General features: G+C 45.6%; 2 protein-coding genes across 3 annotated transcripts in view; one reads left to right on the top strand and one right to left on the bottom strand.

Moving 5' to 3' along the window:
* The window catches only part of rps16 (ribosomal protein S16), a 284,445-nt gene that overhangs the window by 186,567 nt on the left and 81,195 nt on the right, over positions 1-16,683 (top strand). The window lies entirely within an intron of this gene.
* Positions 1-16,683, bottom strand: part of tbc1d30 (TBC1 domain family, member 30) — an 87,652-nt gene that overhangs the window by 38,162 nt on the left and 32,807 nt on the right. For both annotated transcript variants that reach the window (XM_078567950.1, XM_078567951.1), the window contains 3 exons: positions 12,166-12,351; positions 5,562-5,730; positions 1,806-1,974 (listed from right to left, as the gene is read on the bottom strand). In XM_078567950.1, coding sequence (XP_078424076.1) covers positions 1,806-1,974; positions 5,562-5,730; positions 12,166-12,351 — 524 coding nt within the window. The remainder of the gene's footprint in view (positions 1-1,805; positions 1,975-5,561; positions 5,731-12,165; positions 12,352-16,683) is intronic.

Here is a 16,683-nt window from a genome sequence, read left to right as displayed (position 1 = left end):
GATTTGATCTGCTGGTTGTGGGATCGCTTAGCTCTGTCTATCACATGCTGCTTTTGCTGTTTGGCACGCAAGTACTCCTGTGCGGTAGCTTCACCAGGTTGACACCGCATTTTTAGGTATGCCTGGTGCTTCTACTGGCATGCCCTCCTACACTCTTGATTGATCCAGAGTTGATCCCTTGTCTTGGTGGTAATGGTAGAGTAGGGCATAAGCTGGGCCATGAGGTTACAGATTGTGCTTGCATACAATTCTGCTGCTGATGGCCCATAGCACCTCATGGGTGCCCAGTTTTGAGTTACTAGATCTGTTCGAAATCTACCCCATTTGACATGGTGGTAGTGTCACACAACAAGGAAGATATCCTCAATGTGAAGACGGGACTTCGTCTCCACAAGGACTGTGCAGTGGTCACTCCTAATAATGCTGTCATGGACTGATGCATCTGTGACAGGTAGATTAGTGAGGACAAGGTCAAGCAGGTTTTACCTCTTGTTTGTTCCCTCACCACCTGCCGCAGACCCAGTCTAGCAACTATATACTTCAGGGCCAGCTTGGTCAATATTGGTGGTACTGAGCCACTCTTGATGATGGACATTGAAGTGCTCCATCTAGAGTACATTCTGTGCCCTAGCCACCCTTAGTATTTCTGCCAAGTGGTGTTCAACGTGGAGGAGTACTGATTCATCAGCTGAGGGGGGTTGGGGGTTGTAGGGGGGGGTAGGTGGTAACCATTAGGTGGTTTCCTTGCCCATGTTTGACATGATGCCATGAGACTTCATGGGGTCCACGGTCAATATTGAGAACTTCCAGCGCAACTCCCTCCTGACTGTATACCGCTGTGCCACCACCTCTGCTGGGTCTGTCTTGTTGGTGGGACAGGACATACCCAGGGATGGTGATGGTGGTGTCTGGGACATAGTTACACTCACAGTATCATACCATACCAGACAATTTGGGCTGTTGCTTGACTAGTCTGTGGGACAGCTCTTCCAATTTTGGCACAAGCCCCCAGATGCTGGTAAGGAGGACTTTGCTGGGTCGAAAGGGCTGGGTTTGCCGTTGTCATTTCCAGTGCCTAGGTCAATGCCGGGTGATCCGTCCAATTTCATTCGTTTTTGTAGATTTTGTAGCGGTTTGATATGACTGAGTGGCTTGCCAGGCCATTTCAGAAGGCATTTTAAGTGTCAACCGCATTGATATAGGTCTGGAGTCACATGTAGGCCAGATCAGGTAAGGATGGCAGATTTCCTTCGCTAAAGTGCATTAGTGAACCAGCTGGGTTTTTACAACAATCATCAACGGTTTCGTGGCCACCATTACTGAGGCGAGCTTTTTAATTCCAGATTCATTAATTGAATTTTAAATTCCATCAGCTGCCGTGGTGGGATTTGAACCCGTGTTCCCAGAGCATTAGCCTGGGCCTCTGGATTACTAGTCTGGTGACATTTCGACTATGCCGCCTCCTCCCACCATTTAGTTTTTTTTAGCTAAATCAAAAAATGGTTGCATGTGAGATAAAATACACAACTTGAGAGAGGACAGAGGGGAAAATAGATGTTTCTTTGGGAGGCAGGGAGGGAGATTGCAGAGGGGTAAATTGATGTCTCTATGTGTGGGAAGTTGCAAAAGGAGGAAATGGGAGTTTTTATGTGGGGGAAGATGCAAGAGGGGGAAAAGGGGGAGGAAGAGAGGTTGAAAGGGGGAAATGATTTTCCCCACAAATCTTAAATTTAGTACATTCTTTTTCCACTCTACCCAGAATAAACAGAAGAAAATCACAGAATTGATTGTAGTTTATAACTTACTCTCCAAGCTTCGCCCACATTGCCAGGGCTACTCGTAGGATCACCTCAGATCCTTCAAAGAACACAGAGTCCCAGATTCGTAGCACAGTGTGATTAGGAAGACATGTGGCAAACAAAGTTAGGAACCACTGCATGGTGAACACGTTGGTCAGGGGAGGCTCATAACTACCTGCCAAAAAAAGTATCATGGTTTGAACAGGTAAAATATACGTATTATCATAGTTAAGACAAAATTTTAAATTCTCAAATTAAGTGTTGACCATAACACCATAAGACATAGGAGGAGAAGTAGGCCATTCAGACCATCGAGTCTGCTCTGCCATTCAATGAGATCATGGCTGATCTGATAATCCTCAACTCCACTTTCCTGCCTTCTCCCCATAACCCTCAATTCCCTTACTGATTAAAAATCTGTCTATCTCACCCTCGCATATACTTAACGACCCAGTCTCTACAGCCCTCTGCAGTAAAGAATTCCACAGATTCACTACCCTTGGAGAGAAGAAATTCCTCCTCATCTCTGTTTTAAATGGGTGCCCTCTTACTCTGAGATTATGCCCTCTGATCCTAGACTCTCCTACAAGGGGAAACAACCTCTCAGCATCTATCCTGTCAAGCCCCCTAAGAATCTTATATGTTTCAATAAGGTCGCCTCTCATTCTTCTAAATTCCAATGAGTACAGGCCCAATCTACTCAACCTCGCCTCATAAGAAAATCCCTCCATACCCGGGATCAACCTAGTGAAGCTTCTCTGGACTGTCTCCAATGCCAGTATATTCTTCCTTAGATAAGGGGACCAAAGGACCAAAATTGTTCACAGTATTCGAGGAGTGGTCTAACTAGTGCTCTTGTATAGTTTCAGCAAGACTTCCCTATTTTTATACTCCATTTCCTTTGAAATAAAGTCCAACGTTACATTTGCCTTTTTGGGATTCATGCACAAGGACTCCCAAATCCCTCTGTGCTGCAGCTTTCTGCAGACGTTCTCCATTTAAATAATATTCAGCTCCTCTATTCTTCCTGCCAAAGTGTATAACATCACATTTTCCTGCATTATATTCCATCTGCCAAGTTTTTGCCCACTCACTTAACCTGTCTATATCCCTCTGTAGACTCCTTGTGTTATCCTCACCACTTGCCTTCCCACCTATTTTTGTGTCATCCGCAAACTTGGTGATTCACTTCCCTCATCTAAGTCATTCATATGTATTATAAATAATTGAGGCCCCAGCACTGATCCCTCTTGCACTCCACTTGTTACAGGTTGCCATCCCGAAAATGCCCCCCTTATCCCAATTCTCTGTCTTCTGTTAGTTAGCCAATCCCCTATCCTACCCCCAACACCATGGGCTCTTATTAAGTAGCCCTTCCACTGGTTCCCCTTTATCTATCCTGTTTGTTACCTCCTCAAAGAATTATAATAAATTTGTTAGGCATGATTTCACCTTCATGAAGCCATGCTGACTCTGCTTGATTAGATTATGCATTTCTAAACGCTCTGCTATTACATCCTTTATAATAGACTCTAATAGTTTCCCAATGACAGATGTTAAGCTAACTGGCCTACAGTTACCTGTTTTTTGTCTCCCTCCCATTTTGAATAAGGGTGTTACATTGGCTGTACTCCAATCCTCAAGGACTTTTCCAGAATCTCAGGATTCTTGGAAGATTACTACCAATGCATTCAATATCTCTGTAGCTACTTCCTTTAATATCCTAGGATGCAACCCATCAGGTCCAGGGGACTTATTGGCCTTTAGCCCCATTAGTTTCCCTAATACTTTTTCTCTCGTGAAAATTATTGTATTTATTTCCTCCCCCGCCACTTTTGCTCCTTGATTATTTAGTATGTTCTTAGTGTCTTCTACCGTGAAGACTGATGCAAAGTATTTACTCAACTCCTCTGCCATTTCCCGGTTCCCCATTATTATGAAAGGTGAATAGCTTTCTGTTTGCTAAGGCAATAACACTTGGAAACTTTTTTTAAATTTAAGCGGTCAAAATATTGTCTATACATTTCTTGACAGTAGAAATAAAACTTTAAATAACTTCAGGAATCTAAAATTATTTTTAAAAAATGCCTAACAAATATCACTTGAAATAATTTTATTAAAAAATTACAATTATCATGAAAATTTTTTCTGAATTTCGGTTTTTTAAAACAAGTACATACTGACAGTCATGGAGTTGAAATGCTGAATATCAGCAGAAAAACTCCCATTAATCAGAATGTGTTTCAATTTCCTCATATCATTAGCATAGTAACCGCTCCAAGTCTGTCCTAATAGGGCTGGATTTTATGGCTAAAAACCGGGTGGGCTGCCTCCACGCCATACCACCACCACCCTGCCGCCTACCCCTCCCCCCCACCCACCGATGTCGGGTTGGCAATCCGACCTCATCCTGCCAGTCTCTAATAATACAGAAGGCGGCCGGGTGCTGAAATCGGAAGCCCACCATCCTTTTGAAAAAAACAATCATCAACTAATGAGCTTGCTAAAAAGTTAGATAGAATCTACCTATCACCCCTTGACATTACCATCACTGAAGCAGTTCATGTCCAAATGCAGCAAGACCTGGACAATATCCAGGCTTGGGCTGACAAGTGGCAATTAACATCTGCGCCACACCAAGTGTCAGGCAATGACCATCTCCAACAAGAGAGAATCCAACTATCGCCCCTTGATGTTCAATGGCATTACCATCACTGAATCTCCCACTATCAACATCCTGGGGGTTACCATTGACCAGAAACTGAACTAGACTAGTCATAAAAATACTGTGGCTACAAGAGCAGGTCAGAGGCTAGGAATCCTGCAGCAAGTAACTCACCTCCTGACTCCCCAAAGCCTGTTCATCTACACAGCACAAGTCAGGAGTGTGATGGAATACTCTCCATTTGCCTGGATGAGTGCAGCTCTCACAACACTCAATAAGCTTGACACTATCCAGGGCAAAGCAGCCCACTTGAATGGCACCCCATCCACCACCTTAAATATTCACTTCCTCCACTACCATGCACAGTGGCAGCAGTGTGTACCATCTACAAGATGCACTGCAGGAATTCACCAATGGTCCTTAGACACCACCTTCCAAACCCACAACCACTACCATCTAGAGGGACAAGGGCAGCAGATAGATGGGGACACCACCACCTGGAAGTTTCCCTCTGAGTCACTCACCATCCTGACTTGGAAATATATCGCCGTTCCTTTATTGTTGCTGGGTCAGAATCCTGGAATTCCCTCCCTAACAGCACTGTGGGTATACCTACACCACATGGACAGCAGCGGTTCAAGAAGGCAGCTCACCACCACCTTTGAGGCCAATTAGGCATGAGCAATAAATGCTGGCCTAGCCAGCGACGCCCACATCCCATGAATTAATTTAAACAACCCATTTGACTGCAATTTCTTGTTGCCGGCTCCATTTTTTTGCTAATCACACAGGAAAAGCATTGGGAGTGAGTTACACCAGGTATGAGGAGTTGGCACAAGGGTGGACGAAAAGGCCTACAAATGGGACCATGGCTGTATGTAGCAGTTGAGTCTGCTACTGAAGGTGGCAGTGTTTGGTTGTTAATAGACTTCATTTGTTCTATTTATATCAGCACATCCCATGGGTGATTTTCCTTTTTCAGCATAAAGTCCTTTCTCGAAATGTGGGTGTGAGAAACAAGAAGAATCGAGCACAGCAGAGAGAGAAAGCCTGCCCATGAAGAGAAATGATTTCTATTAAAACTGAAAGAAATTTACCTGCACTTTCCTTGTTGGCACCTTTTTGGAGATTATCAAGGTATTGTGAAAGCTCAGGCAGTTTTATCCGCAGAAGATCTCGAAAGACAGCCATATCCACTGATAATGCACGTAGATTATTGGCAAAATAACTCTCAGGAAGTACTTTGTCAATCAAGTAAATCATTACCTACATATTAAAGAAAGACAAAGGACAGCAGGGTAACATGTATTAGTCTATGAAATCCACATAAGAAAACAACATTTAGGGAAGGAATTCTCCCATGATGGGAACTGTGGCGGGCAGGGGCACTAAATTTGGCGTGATGGAAAAAGTCAGTTTCCTGCCAGCAGCAAATTAGTTTGGAATTTTGTTCTCCCGACTTTGATGGTGGGTTAAAGGCGGCTCAAGTTTCCTGCTGATCCATGTCAGGAACCAAATTTGCATCTCAGGGATGCTCAATAAAAGGCCAACTCACCGGAATTACGTTAGCCCCTTCAAATTAAGTGCTCCACCCACCCCACCAAAACAGATATTTAGAACAGTCTGTTTCTCAACTGTACATAAGTGGCACACACCTGTCGAGCTTCATTGCCTACCTTTAAGAGCGTTGCTGCAAGATATTTGGTGCCTGTATCACAAACTGTGCCAAGGTTGGGCACAGGGCGGCCAAACCAGCTGGGAAGCGGGGGAGACAGACTGGGGTAAGGCCTCCCTGGGCAGTGACAGCTGTGCACAGTATGGTGTGCAGGGTGTGGTCAGTCACCTTAGGCATTTGGTCCTGGGTGTTCAAGTCATGGGATTGTGAGGCAGAGGGAACAGTAACATTCAGGGGTGGCATCTGGATCCTTTAAGTAGGCAGCTGAAATGTGATGGGGGTTATTGGCTGGTCTTATGGAGGGGATCCCGAAATGTCAGGGTGCATGTGGCCTCGAGAAGGGGAGGGGACAGGTCAACAAAGGGCATGGGGCATCAACATTAAATGGTTTGGGGAGAGAACAGGAATATCCACATGGATTATGATGGGGTCAAGGGTAACCAGGGGGAGACTGGATAGTGATAGGAGGAAGGGGAATTAGGAGACAGTGAGTATGTAGGTTGGGAGGAACTTGGTGTGTGATGGGGGGAGGTTGGGAGCTGGTCTCCCAGACAAAGGTCAGCAGGACCATTTTCGATCTCAGCTAACAATGATTCGAGAAACAATCTAGAAAAAAAAATCTATTGGGGAGGGGTGTCTGTGCACGCGGGAAGATTCAGCACAGGAATTTTTGGCTGATTGAAGGAGCACCATATAAACGTCCTGCTCAAACCATGAAGAGCATGGATCAGCTGAGTGCTGTCTCAAGGGTCTCATGCACAATGAATGAGCTTGGCTTCTTTACTAATGGTGTGCAGTCAGGTGAGAATCTATTATGTTTAGATGCTGCGATGCATATGGTCTTAATTGGCATCTGATCCATACAGAGGGATGTCAGAATGGACGTAGGATCAAAAAATCAAGGGCCACATCTGCAGCGCAGGTAGCATGGGCCTTACAAGCCTCCATGTTCCTAGTGCACTGGTCATGGTAATCAAGACACTATGCTTGCAGTCATGACACAAGTGCAAGGATTGGATATAGATACTTATTGTAAGGGCCACTGGAGGACAACCAACACAAGGCTGACTGTGGCTCCTAGGATTTGGGTCTTTTGACCCTAATGAACACCCTCATTGTGAATGCATAGTCGCGGCTGAGGGGAAAGCTCAGCCATGTGTCGTCCTCCAGGATGATATCATCCTGCAAGGTGTGGCCTTGGTATGTGATGTGCAGACTGAAGGAAAGTCAACGGCTGGAGACTGCATTCCTGCCTTGTATATGGAGGGAGACCATTCCACGGGAACTATCATTGATTGCTGAATTGTATCCGTTCACAGATGCAAGGAGGAGTGGAGAATGCAGACTGCAGCAACGCTGCCTTCTTGAGAACTTTGATTAGAATGAGAAGGAGGGGGGCCTGTTGCCACTTGGCACAGCTCAGGGAAGACCGAGCTGGGGAACAGCCAGCAGGACCTCAGGATACCCCAGATGCTGATGAGGAGGGGCCAAATCCAAGAAGACATCTGGCACAACTAAGGGTCTACAGAAGACGCAGCTCATACATGAAGATGAGTGACAGACAGTGCCACAGGCACCTTCGCTTGTCTAGGGGTGTGGTAGCTCATATCTGCCACATTCACCATGAGGAACTCATGCCACATGGACATGGAGGGCATCCAATGCCGGTTGCTGTGAACACTGAACTTTTTGCCTACAGATCCTTCCAGGGTTCCACTGGGGACCTTTGCGGAATCTCAAAATCGGCGATACATAAAATACATAAAACAGTTAACGTTTCGAGTCCGTATGACTCTTCATCAGAACTTCTGATGAAGAGTCATACGGACTCGAAACGTTAACTGTATTCCTCTCCGCAGATGCTGTCAGACCTGCTGAGTTTTTCCAGCTATTTTTGTTTTTGTTTCAGATTTCCAGCATCCGCAGTATTTTGCTTTTATCTTTTACATATAGTGTAGTCCTTTCAACCATGGAGGCAATAAGTCAGTGGCTATGGCATCCTTCAAGCTGCTGAAACGCCTTCACACAGATGGATGCACTCATGCCAGTATGACAGCAGCTTAACAAGGCAGCTCTAACACAAAAAACACGTCAATGGTTGGTGCTTGACCATCTCAAGAGAAAGCTACATCCAGACAGAACCATCTCTCCAAATGCTAGCTCTCAGGCCTGATTAACACAGAGGCCGCATCTGGATACTGAGCCCCAAGATGCCATCAGACATCAGGATGTAGCGCTGATGAAGAGTCATGCAGACTCGAAACGTTAACTCTGTCTTCCTCTCCACAGATGCTGTCAGACCTGCTGAGTTTTTCCAGCTATTTTTGTTTTTGTTTCAGATTTCCAGCATCTGCAGTATTTTGCTTTTATCAGGATGTAGTGATCTGTTATACAACAGCATGCACTAAAAGCCACAAGTTATGTTAGCATTGTCCTTACAGGGAATGGGTCAGCCGGACCATCATGTGATTATTGACAAACACTCATTACTCTGCATTCGTCGGAAGCCTGCCAAGTCTACGTCCTATATTGCCTTGGCATTTGGGAGAGACGTGGCCCAGTCAGTTTTGACATGGTAGTCAACGATAACTTCCCTTCATAGATCCTGCTGAGCACTCAGGAGATGTGCTGGAGCCTCACTTTCGTACCATTACAATCCTCGCTATTGTCCATCTCACAAAGGCAATCCATTCTATGAACCAGAGGTCAATGAATGTTATGCAATGAATTCCATACCGATTTGCGTTTTGTGACTTCACAGAGGGAATCCGTGAAGCCTACTAGGCAGCCGTTCAGGAGCAAAGTAAGATGCTCACAGGGAAGTAGATGACTTCATCAGGATGAGCACATACCTCTGATATCACACACTCATTCTCTCTAGCAGACATTTCAAATGTCACCGAGTTGAACCCGCTTCTATTGCTCAGCGTCATGCATGGGGAAAGTGGGGACTAATAAAGGAATAATATTCAGCCTTAAACCTGGAGATGGAAAACTGCTGCAGGGAGGCAGGAAAGGCTCGACGATGGATACTACTTTTCCCAAAAACTCTCAGTCATAAAATAAACACCATTGCAAAGTACACTTGGGTGAAAAGACTCTAAAAGACTCTAACGCTGGTCTTGACAAAAACTTATAACATCCACAAACTACAGACTTCAGTGCAACAGCATCAGGATAATTACTAGTCTTGATGAACAATTCTCATGAGGTCACATAATGTCTGCCTCAGATGCACAGTTTACGGGCATTGTCCAGCCATCATTTTCAAATAGGAAGTGTCTTTGCTCATGTCACAGATGTGGAACTAAGGTGATTCACTGTGATGAGATTGAGTGAGACTTAATAGAACTGAGGGACAAGATGGAAGATAGTTGGGGTCAGGTTCATTTTGTACACTGGAATGAACCCAAGAACTTGCATCACATTGATTAGCCATTCAAAACCTGAGACTTGGAGAGGGATAAATGTGAAATACATTTACAATAATGCAGATCATATACAGTGAATGAACATCTGTGTCACCACTGCATGTTCAAAACTTCTCAATTTTTCTAACCCTATTGCTACATCTAGCTGCTGACCCGACATCTGCAGCAGAGGTGGAGGCAGCCTGCTGACTGCTATGCCCTGTTGTCTGAGGTGACTTTGGCGAGTGTACTCTGGAGGCCTCGATGGCCCCAGCCTGCTAAGGGTCTCCTACTTTGTGAGAGGTGCACCCTCCTCGGCTTGACCTGCTGGAGTTGATGGGGGGCACAGGCAGAGGGGATTTGGGGTGTCAGGACATCCTTGGAGTGTCTTGGGTTGATGCTCCTGGGGTGTCTGGCTGGTGCTGCTCCTCCCTTTGGGTGCCCAAGGGCCCCTCCCCGACTCCTTGAGGAGAAGGGGGCACCTGGAGGGGGGGGTCAAGGGTGCTCTTGCCTAGCCACTGCTGGAATGCGCCCATGGTGATGGTGTGCAGGTCCATGCACAAATCCACCACAAACTGCTGAACCTGGGTCTCCGAGACGGCCGACACCCTTTCCATGGAGACTTCAATGCGCTCGCAGGCCAGAGCCACGACATCAGACAGAATGTGGGCGGACTTCTTCATCCTTTGTTCCAGTCTGGTGACGGCCTCTGACAGCTCTGCCTGATGTTCCTCTGCCTGCCTCTGCATCTCCAACATTTCTCTCAGGGCTGACTGCAGAGGCTCATCATTGGACTCGGACTCTGCAGGGGCCTGGTCTCCAGGAGTCCTCCGAGTGTCAGGGACCTTGGCTGCAACTGCCTCTGCCTTCTGTGGACCCGTGTCTGTGAGGTGATCTGCAGATAGTGACCCCGAGCCTACTCTAGGAGTAGGACCCGAGGTGTGTGTATCTGGGCTGGTGGAGGGTGCAGATGAATGCAGTGGAGGGTCTTTCTCAGATACTTCCTCTGCCTCCTCAGCTAAGGTGCTCTGGCGGCTGAGGCTGGGTGCTTGCTTGTGGTCTTCTTCCTCCTTTTCTTGCTGGTAGCTGGAATAGAGAGAAGAGATAATTAGAGATTGACTAGCCAGGCTCCTGTATTATAGGTCACTCACAGTCATTGTCCCCATGTTGCTGATGTATACTGGACGTACCCTCACTGGCTTGTTCGGGGAGGCCGATCTTGCCATCTGTGCAGGAACGACCTCTGCCCTTGCCAGTGAGTTCTGCCATCTGCTCCTCATGGGAGGAGAGTGTCCTAAGCTAAGGGGTACCACCTCTGGTCTTCACTCTCGAGACATCTTGTCCTGCATAAAGAAAGATGGATTGACTGTGAGCACTATGGAGGAAAGAGCATTTGAGAAGGATGCATAACTGTTGTGTGTGCTGAGCCCTCCCCAGTAAGGGATTAAGATGCCATTTGTGCAGGATCTTACATGAGATAGTGAGCTTAAATTGGTTGGCAGATGTGCAGTGCTGATGTCCCATCTGCTGGTAGTGTGTCTGATGCCTTTATGAATGTGGGAGTTTGGAGTCAGTAGAAGATGCACTTACCTTGGTGGAGCGCATCAAATCATTCATCCCTTTTCCTGCACTGCAGGGGGCCCTTTTTTGTTTCCTATGGGCGCTGACCTCCCGGCGACCTCCTCCAAGGCTGGTGTGGTCAGGTGGGAGGACCTCCTGCTCCCATTCTGAGGAAAGACGACCTCCCGGCTTTCCTGGATGGCCTGGAGGAGAATCCCCAAGGAGGCCTTGTTGAACCGCAGATCCGAGGGTTTTGTATATTTGGGCACCATGGTGAAGCAGAAGTTTACACCACATTGGGTCTGCAGCGAGTGAACATCTATGTGGGTGCCATTTAAATATGGTGCCAGGACCTTCGACTCCATGAGGTAATGGCGGGGTGGAGGAATTACTGCCCGCCCTGCCACGAGATTCAACGAGTTCCTCGTTGTTGCATAATTAATGAACTGAAAGGCAGAAAATCGGCAGCAGGAATTATGCCAATTTTCCCGCCCGCCACCACACACAGCCTCCAGAATGGAAAATTCCACCCTTAGGTGTGTTATGTAAGATTCACAATGAATTATTAGAGAATGAATAGCCTGGAATTTAACTGAAAGAGCACATCATCATGTTTCTGCAAAGCTATGGTAAAGGTCATCGTATTACATGGTTGTACATGGAAAATCCCAAGTTTGAATTTATAGAACAGTGGTGAAATAAAACAGCAATTTAACACACAATTATCAATAAAAGCTGAAATTCCTATAAGATAGGTATAAGATTCAGTTTAGGTCACTGTATTTTCAATGAAATGTCAATAAATATGCCCTGAAAAAGGTCACGGAAAAAGAAGTGTGAACCTTTAGCCTGGAGATAAAGGAAGAATCTGATCAGAACCTTATCATATCTTAATGTCATAACACCAATTTATCTGACGAACTAGATCTCACCAGCAATTCTGTTCAATTGTACATCAATGCAAATTGAATTCCCAAAGACATGATGAAGCACCATATAAATTGCGATTTTTTTTCTTTCTTTAACTGTTTCAGTGAACTGCATCATTGCACTTACCTTCAGTGCATCTCCTTCATTCCCTTCCATTACTTCCAATATGAGTGCAGCAAGTACGTTGAAACCTTGGCAATAGCCTACAAATTTGTTCCAGCGAGCATATGCAAGAAGGACTCGCTTCAGCATCACACGATCCTGCTCAGCCTCCTGCCCGCAGTAAGAACTGCAGCCTGTTCTGTGAAGATCCTTGAAACAAACAATTATAAGTTTAGGTAAGCCTTTATCTACATTCTAGACCTTCACCTTGAAGGATTTAGGACAGTGATTAATTTATGAGCCTCGATTTGTCCATGCACAGTAATGGTTAATAAATCTGTAAAGGCCTTGTTAGTTAATGCGTTTGTAGATTGTTAACAATTCCTGTAGAGACGGATAACTTCAGACAAGAGATTTGAATTCCCAGCGACTGACTTAAAGAAATCTCACGACATGATTTCAAGTTTTGTAAGATTTTTACGGTAATAAACAAACCAAAAGCAACAACTAAACAATAGTCAGGAGGCAAATAGTGCAGTCACTTACAGAAAAGATATCTCCCATTTAACTTATTAGCACAACTGAAAACCCGACGCCACAGTTACACTTCACTGCCCACTCTCTGCAGCATTACAGATTTTACAGGAACCAATCCAACTACACTCCCAGCTCCCAATGGGTTCGCTTCTCCGATTTCGCAGGGTTGTAACATTGAGTGACTGTCAAAAGGCGCTTCTCTCAGTTTTCAGAAAGTACCAAACCGAAAGTAAGGCTCACTCCAGTGATTCGTGCACCTGCCAACCCCTCCCAGTCCTAGGCACGCAAGGACAAATCTTCCAGACTCCTTAGATTTCCATTGGGTGTGTCTGTTTGACCGGAGACCATCTTACCTCCCATATTTCTGCTGGATACCTTGCAGTGAACTCGGAGCCTTATTCTCTGTTGACCACACCAGCTGCAACCTTTGTTTCTCTGTGAGACGTCCCCCGCTCTCTCTCTATTCGGCCCAAAACATGGGCTGGAATTTTACAACCCCATCACAGCGGGGGCAGAGCCAGAAAATGTGATGAGCCGTTCAAAAGTCCATTGGCTTCGGTGGGACCGCAAGATCCCGCCAGCAGGAGGAACCGTAAAATTCCACTCATGGAGACTGAAAGTCTAACCACGGTCAGTATAGCTGCTCTTGCCTTTGTTTTTCAGGTGTTACCATTTTATATCTTGTGCCTACTAAGTCTCAAGCTGGGCCCTCCTGTCCCCATAATAACCAAGGCCAGGACTTTGCCCTCGTTAGCCGGGCTCAGTGGGGGCGACAAGAGCGGCTGTGAAAGTGACTGCCACCCGCGATCGGGCCACGATCACGATTTCACACTGGCGGGCCAATTAAGGCCCACCCAGCAGCAAACGTGTGCTGCAGCGCTGCGTGGGGGCGGGAGGAGGGCGCGCACGCAAGTTCGCGCATGCGTGCAATGTAAGCTGCCTCAGGGAGCTGAAGGTTTAAAATGTTAAAAAAAACATGTTATTAATGAAATGTTAATATTTTAATTTAATTTTTAATTGCTGTTGGAAACCTCTTCCCGCCCGTGGATGAGGTTCCCTAAAAAAATCCAAAGGCCGCTTGACCCTTTTGGCCTGCCCGACAACCGCAAGGTTGGACGAGAAGCGAAAAGTTTAATTCAATTGGTACTTTAAGTGGCCTTAATTGGCCTGTTAATTGTCGGCGGGCATGCTGCCGACTCCTGCACGTGCCCACCAACCGAAATATCGCGCGAGTGCGCGATGGTGTTGGGACGCTCGCCAATGTCATCGCACGTCATTTTACGCTCGTTCGGGTCGGGCACACGCCCGTCCAACGAGCAAAAAATTCTGGCCCAAGTCTTCCAGGCTTGTTGTAGGCTGAACTCCGAACAGATTACATGGCCCTTTTCACTACTCAATTTTTCCAGGAATTAAAGTGACAGTTCCAAATCATAAAATATCTTATAAAACCTCACATTCATGACAGGATTTTTTTAAATAATGCACAGCAAAAAACATTAAGCATTAACATTTTCAATTCCTACCATTATACACATTTCTGAAATTGGGCGGATGTGTTAACATTAAGAAATATCAAAATATTAAAGAAACAGAGCAATTTTCAGGTACTGCTCATCCATTCATTGTTAATTGATTGCTAAGACCTTAAAAGTCAGGTTACAGTCTCTCTCACATGTTCTCTACTTGAAGTGTGCCCAACACCATTTTGGGATGGGTGTTGTCCTGAAAGTGCACTTGAAATTGGTGAGAATCTATTTAAAATATAAAACTGGAATGTCCTGCACTTGCTTAAGGACCCTAATGTCATTTTCAGCAACTTTAGTGTCTTATTTGTCAGCTCTGCAATAGACTCACAAATCATGGGTAGGAACACAGTCAGCAGTGCACAATCTCCAGTGTTCTTTAAAAATATCACTAACTGCTCTCAGGTAAATTACTGATTCCTTCGTTTTGACTATTGGTGCTGCTTTTGCTCTCTTAGCTGTGTTGGCTATTAAAGTTGACATTAAACTTTCCAAAACTGTTATTTGACTGAGTCCACAACTGAATTTTGGCCAGGGACTTCTGGCAAACTTCAGCTTGGCATCATGGTTTTGGTGATCAGGATGTCATTGTGGCTAGATAATTTATATATAACTATCCTAATTGCATTTTGTTGGAAAAATCACCCTTCTTTTACCAGGAGATGAGGCTGCAGTTTTGGTTTACTTTATTGCATAAAAACTCTTTCTAATGAGCTTCTGTAAAATGTTTGCTGTAGCATGCTGTTTACACAGACACAGCTGAGTAAATCGATTTTGCTTGAGTTTTGCCTTAAGTCCCAGCTCTCCTCCAATTATTGCCTGAAACATTGGACACAGTGGTGTCAGTGGACACTCTGTTCTTGGCTTTAATCAGGCCAGATACTTTAACCAGGTAAGAGGCGAGCTGCTAGAAGACAATGGCAGGTTTGGCTCATGACACCAGTCAGAAATCAGTGCACAGATAGAGAGAAGAGAGAAATAATTGAATCCATGGCTCCAACAGAACCCTGATGGAGTGAACCATTGACATCCCCAAGGATAGGCCTAGAGGAGTTCTGCAATAGATGCCCCACAGAGTCTCTACATTTACTGGCGTTTGCTGCAAACTTCAACACTTTGTCATACAAAAGGGCCAATCAATCAAACCACCTATGAAGAAGACATGGAGGTGGAGTAGCATGCAGAACAAGATATAGAGGATGATCAGTAAAACAAGGCCCATTTATCCTGCCAGTTGCAAGCTCTTCAAGAGCAGCTCATCAAGAAGCACTTAAACTAACCAACTCTTATTTCCCAGCATCATCAGTCCCTCCCATTATCATTCGAATCCATCCATCATCCATAGGACGGCACTCAACCTAAACACCAGTGTGGGACTTTCAATCAAATCACGTTGCCTGGTCAACAAATACTCAAAGAAACACAGAACATGAAGAGTTCTGCAAAAAGCTAGAATTAAAAGTGAGCATTAACACACCCAGAAACTAATGATCACCCTGATTTTAGTATTCTTCTACCTATTATACTACTCCTAAAAAGTGCTGGCCCACTGGTTTCAGCGTGACAGGTGGAAGGCCACTGAGCCACCTATGAAGGCCCTCAAGACAGCCATAGTTGCTGAATCTCAGAGCAGGGAGCGCATGTCTGCTATTGCCAAGGCCACTTGCTTTAGTCGCCTTTTGGCAGAAGGACAAGCATAGATGGAGGAATTGGTGGGGGAGCAGGGGCAAATTCTCCACCAGTTGGAGTCATCTCTAGCACAAAGGGAGATGGTTGTGGTTGTTGAAGGCCAAGGATCTCAGCCCTAGGACATCACTGCAGGAGCTCCTCAGGGTGGTGTGTTAGGCCCAGCCATCTTCAGCTATTTCATCAATGGCCTTCCCTTCAACATAAGGTCAGTAGTAGGGATGTTGGCTGATGATTGCGCAGTGTTCAGTACCATTCATAACTCCTCAGATACTGAAGCAGTCTGCGTCCTCATGCAGTAAGGCTTGAACAACATTCAAGTTTGGGCTGAGAAGTGGCAAGTAACATTCATGCCTCACAAGTGTGAAGCAATAACTCTCTCCAACAACTGACAATCTAACCATCTCCCCTTGACATTCAACTGCATTAACATAGTTGAATGTCCCACCATATTGGAGGTTATCATTGATCTGAAACTGAACTGGACCAGCCATATAAATACTGTGGCTACAAGAGCAGGTAAGAGGCTGGGAATTCTGCGGGAAGTAACTCACCTCCTGACTCCCCAAAGCCTGCCCACCATCTACAAGACACAAATCAGGAACATGATGGAATTCTCGGCACTTGCTAGGATAAGTGCAGCTCCAACAACACTGAAGAAGCTCGACAACAACCAGGACAATGCAACCCACTTGACTGCTACCCCACCCGCCACCTTAAACATTTACTCCCTCCACCACCTGCACACTGTGGCAACATGTATCATAATATCTAAGATGCACTCCAGCACACGCCT

Source organism: Cetorhinus maximus, chromosome 22 (assembly GCF_964194155.1).
Source record: "Cetorhinus maximus chromosome 22, sCetMax3.hap1.1, whole genome shotgun sequence".
NCBI lineage: Eukaryota > Metazoa > Chordata > Chondrichthyes > Lamniformes > Cetorhinidae > Cetorhinus > Cetorhinus maximus.
This window is presented reverse-complemented; position numbering and strand designations above follow the sequence as displayed.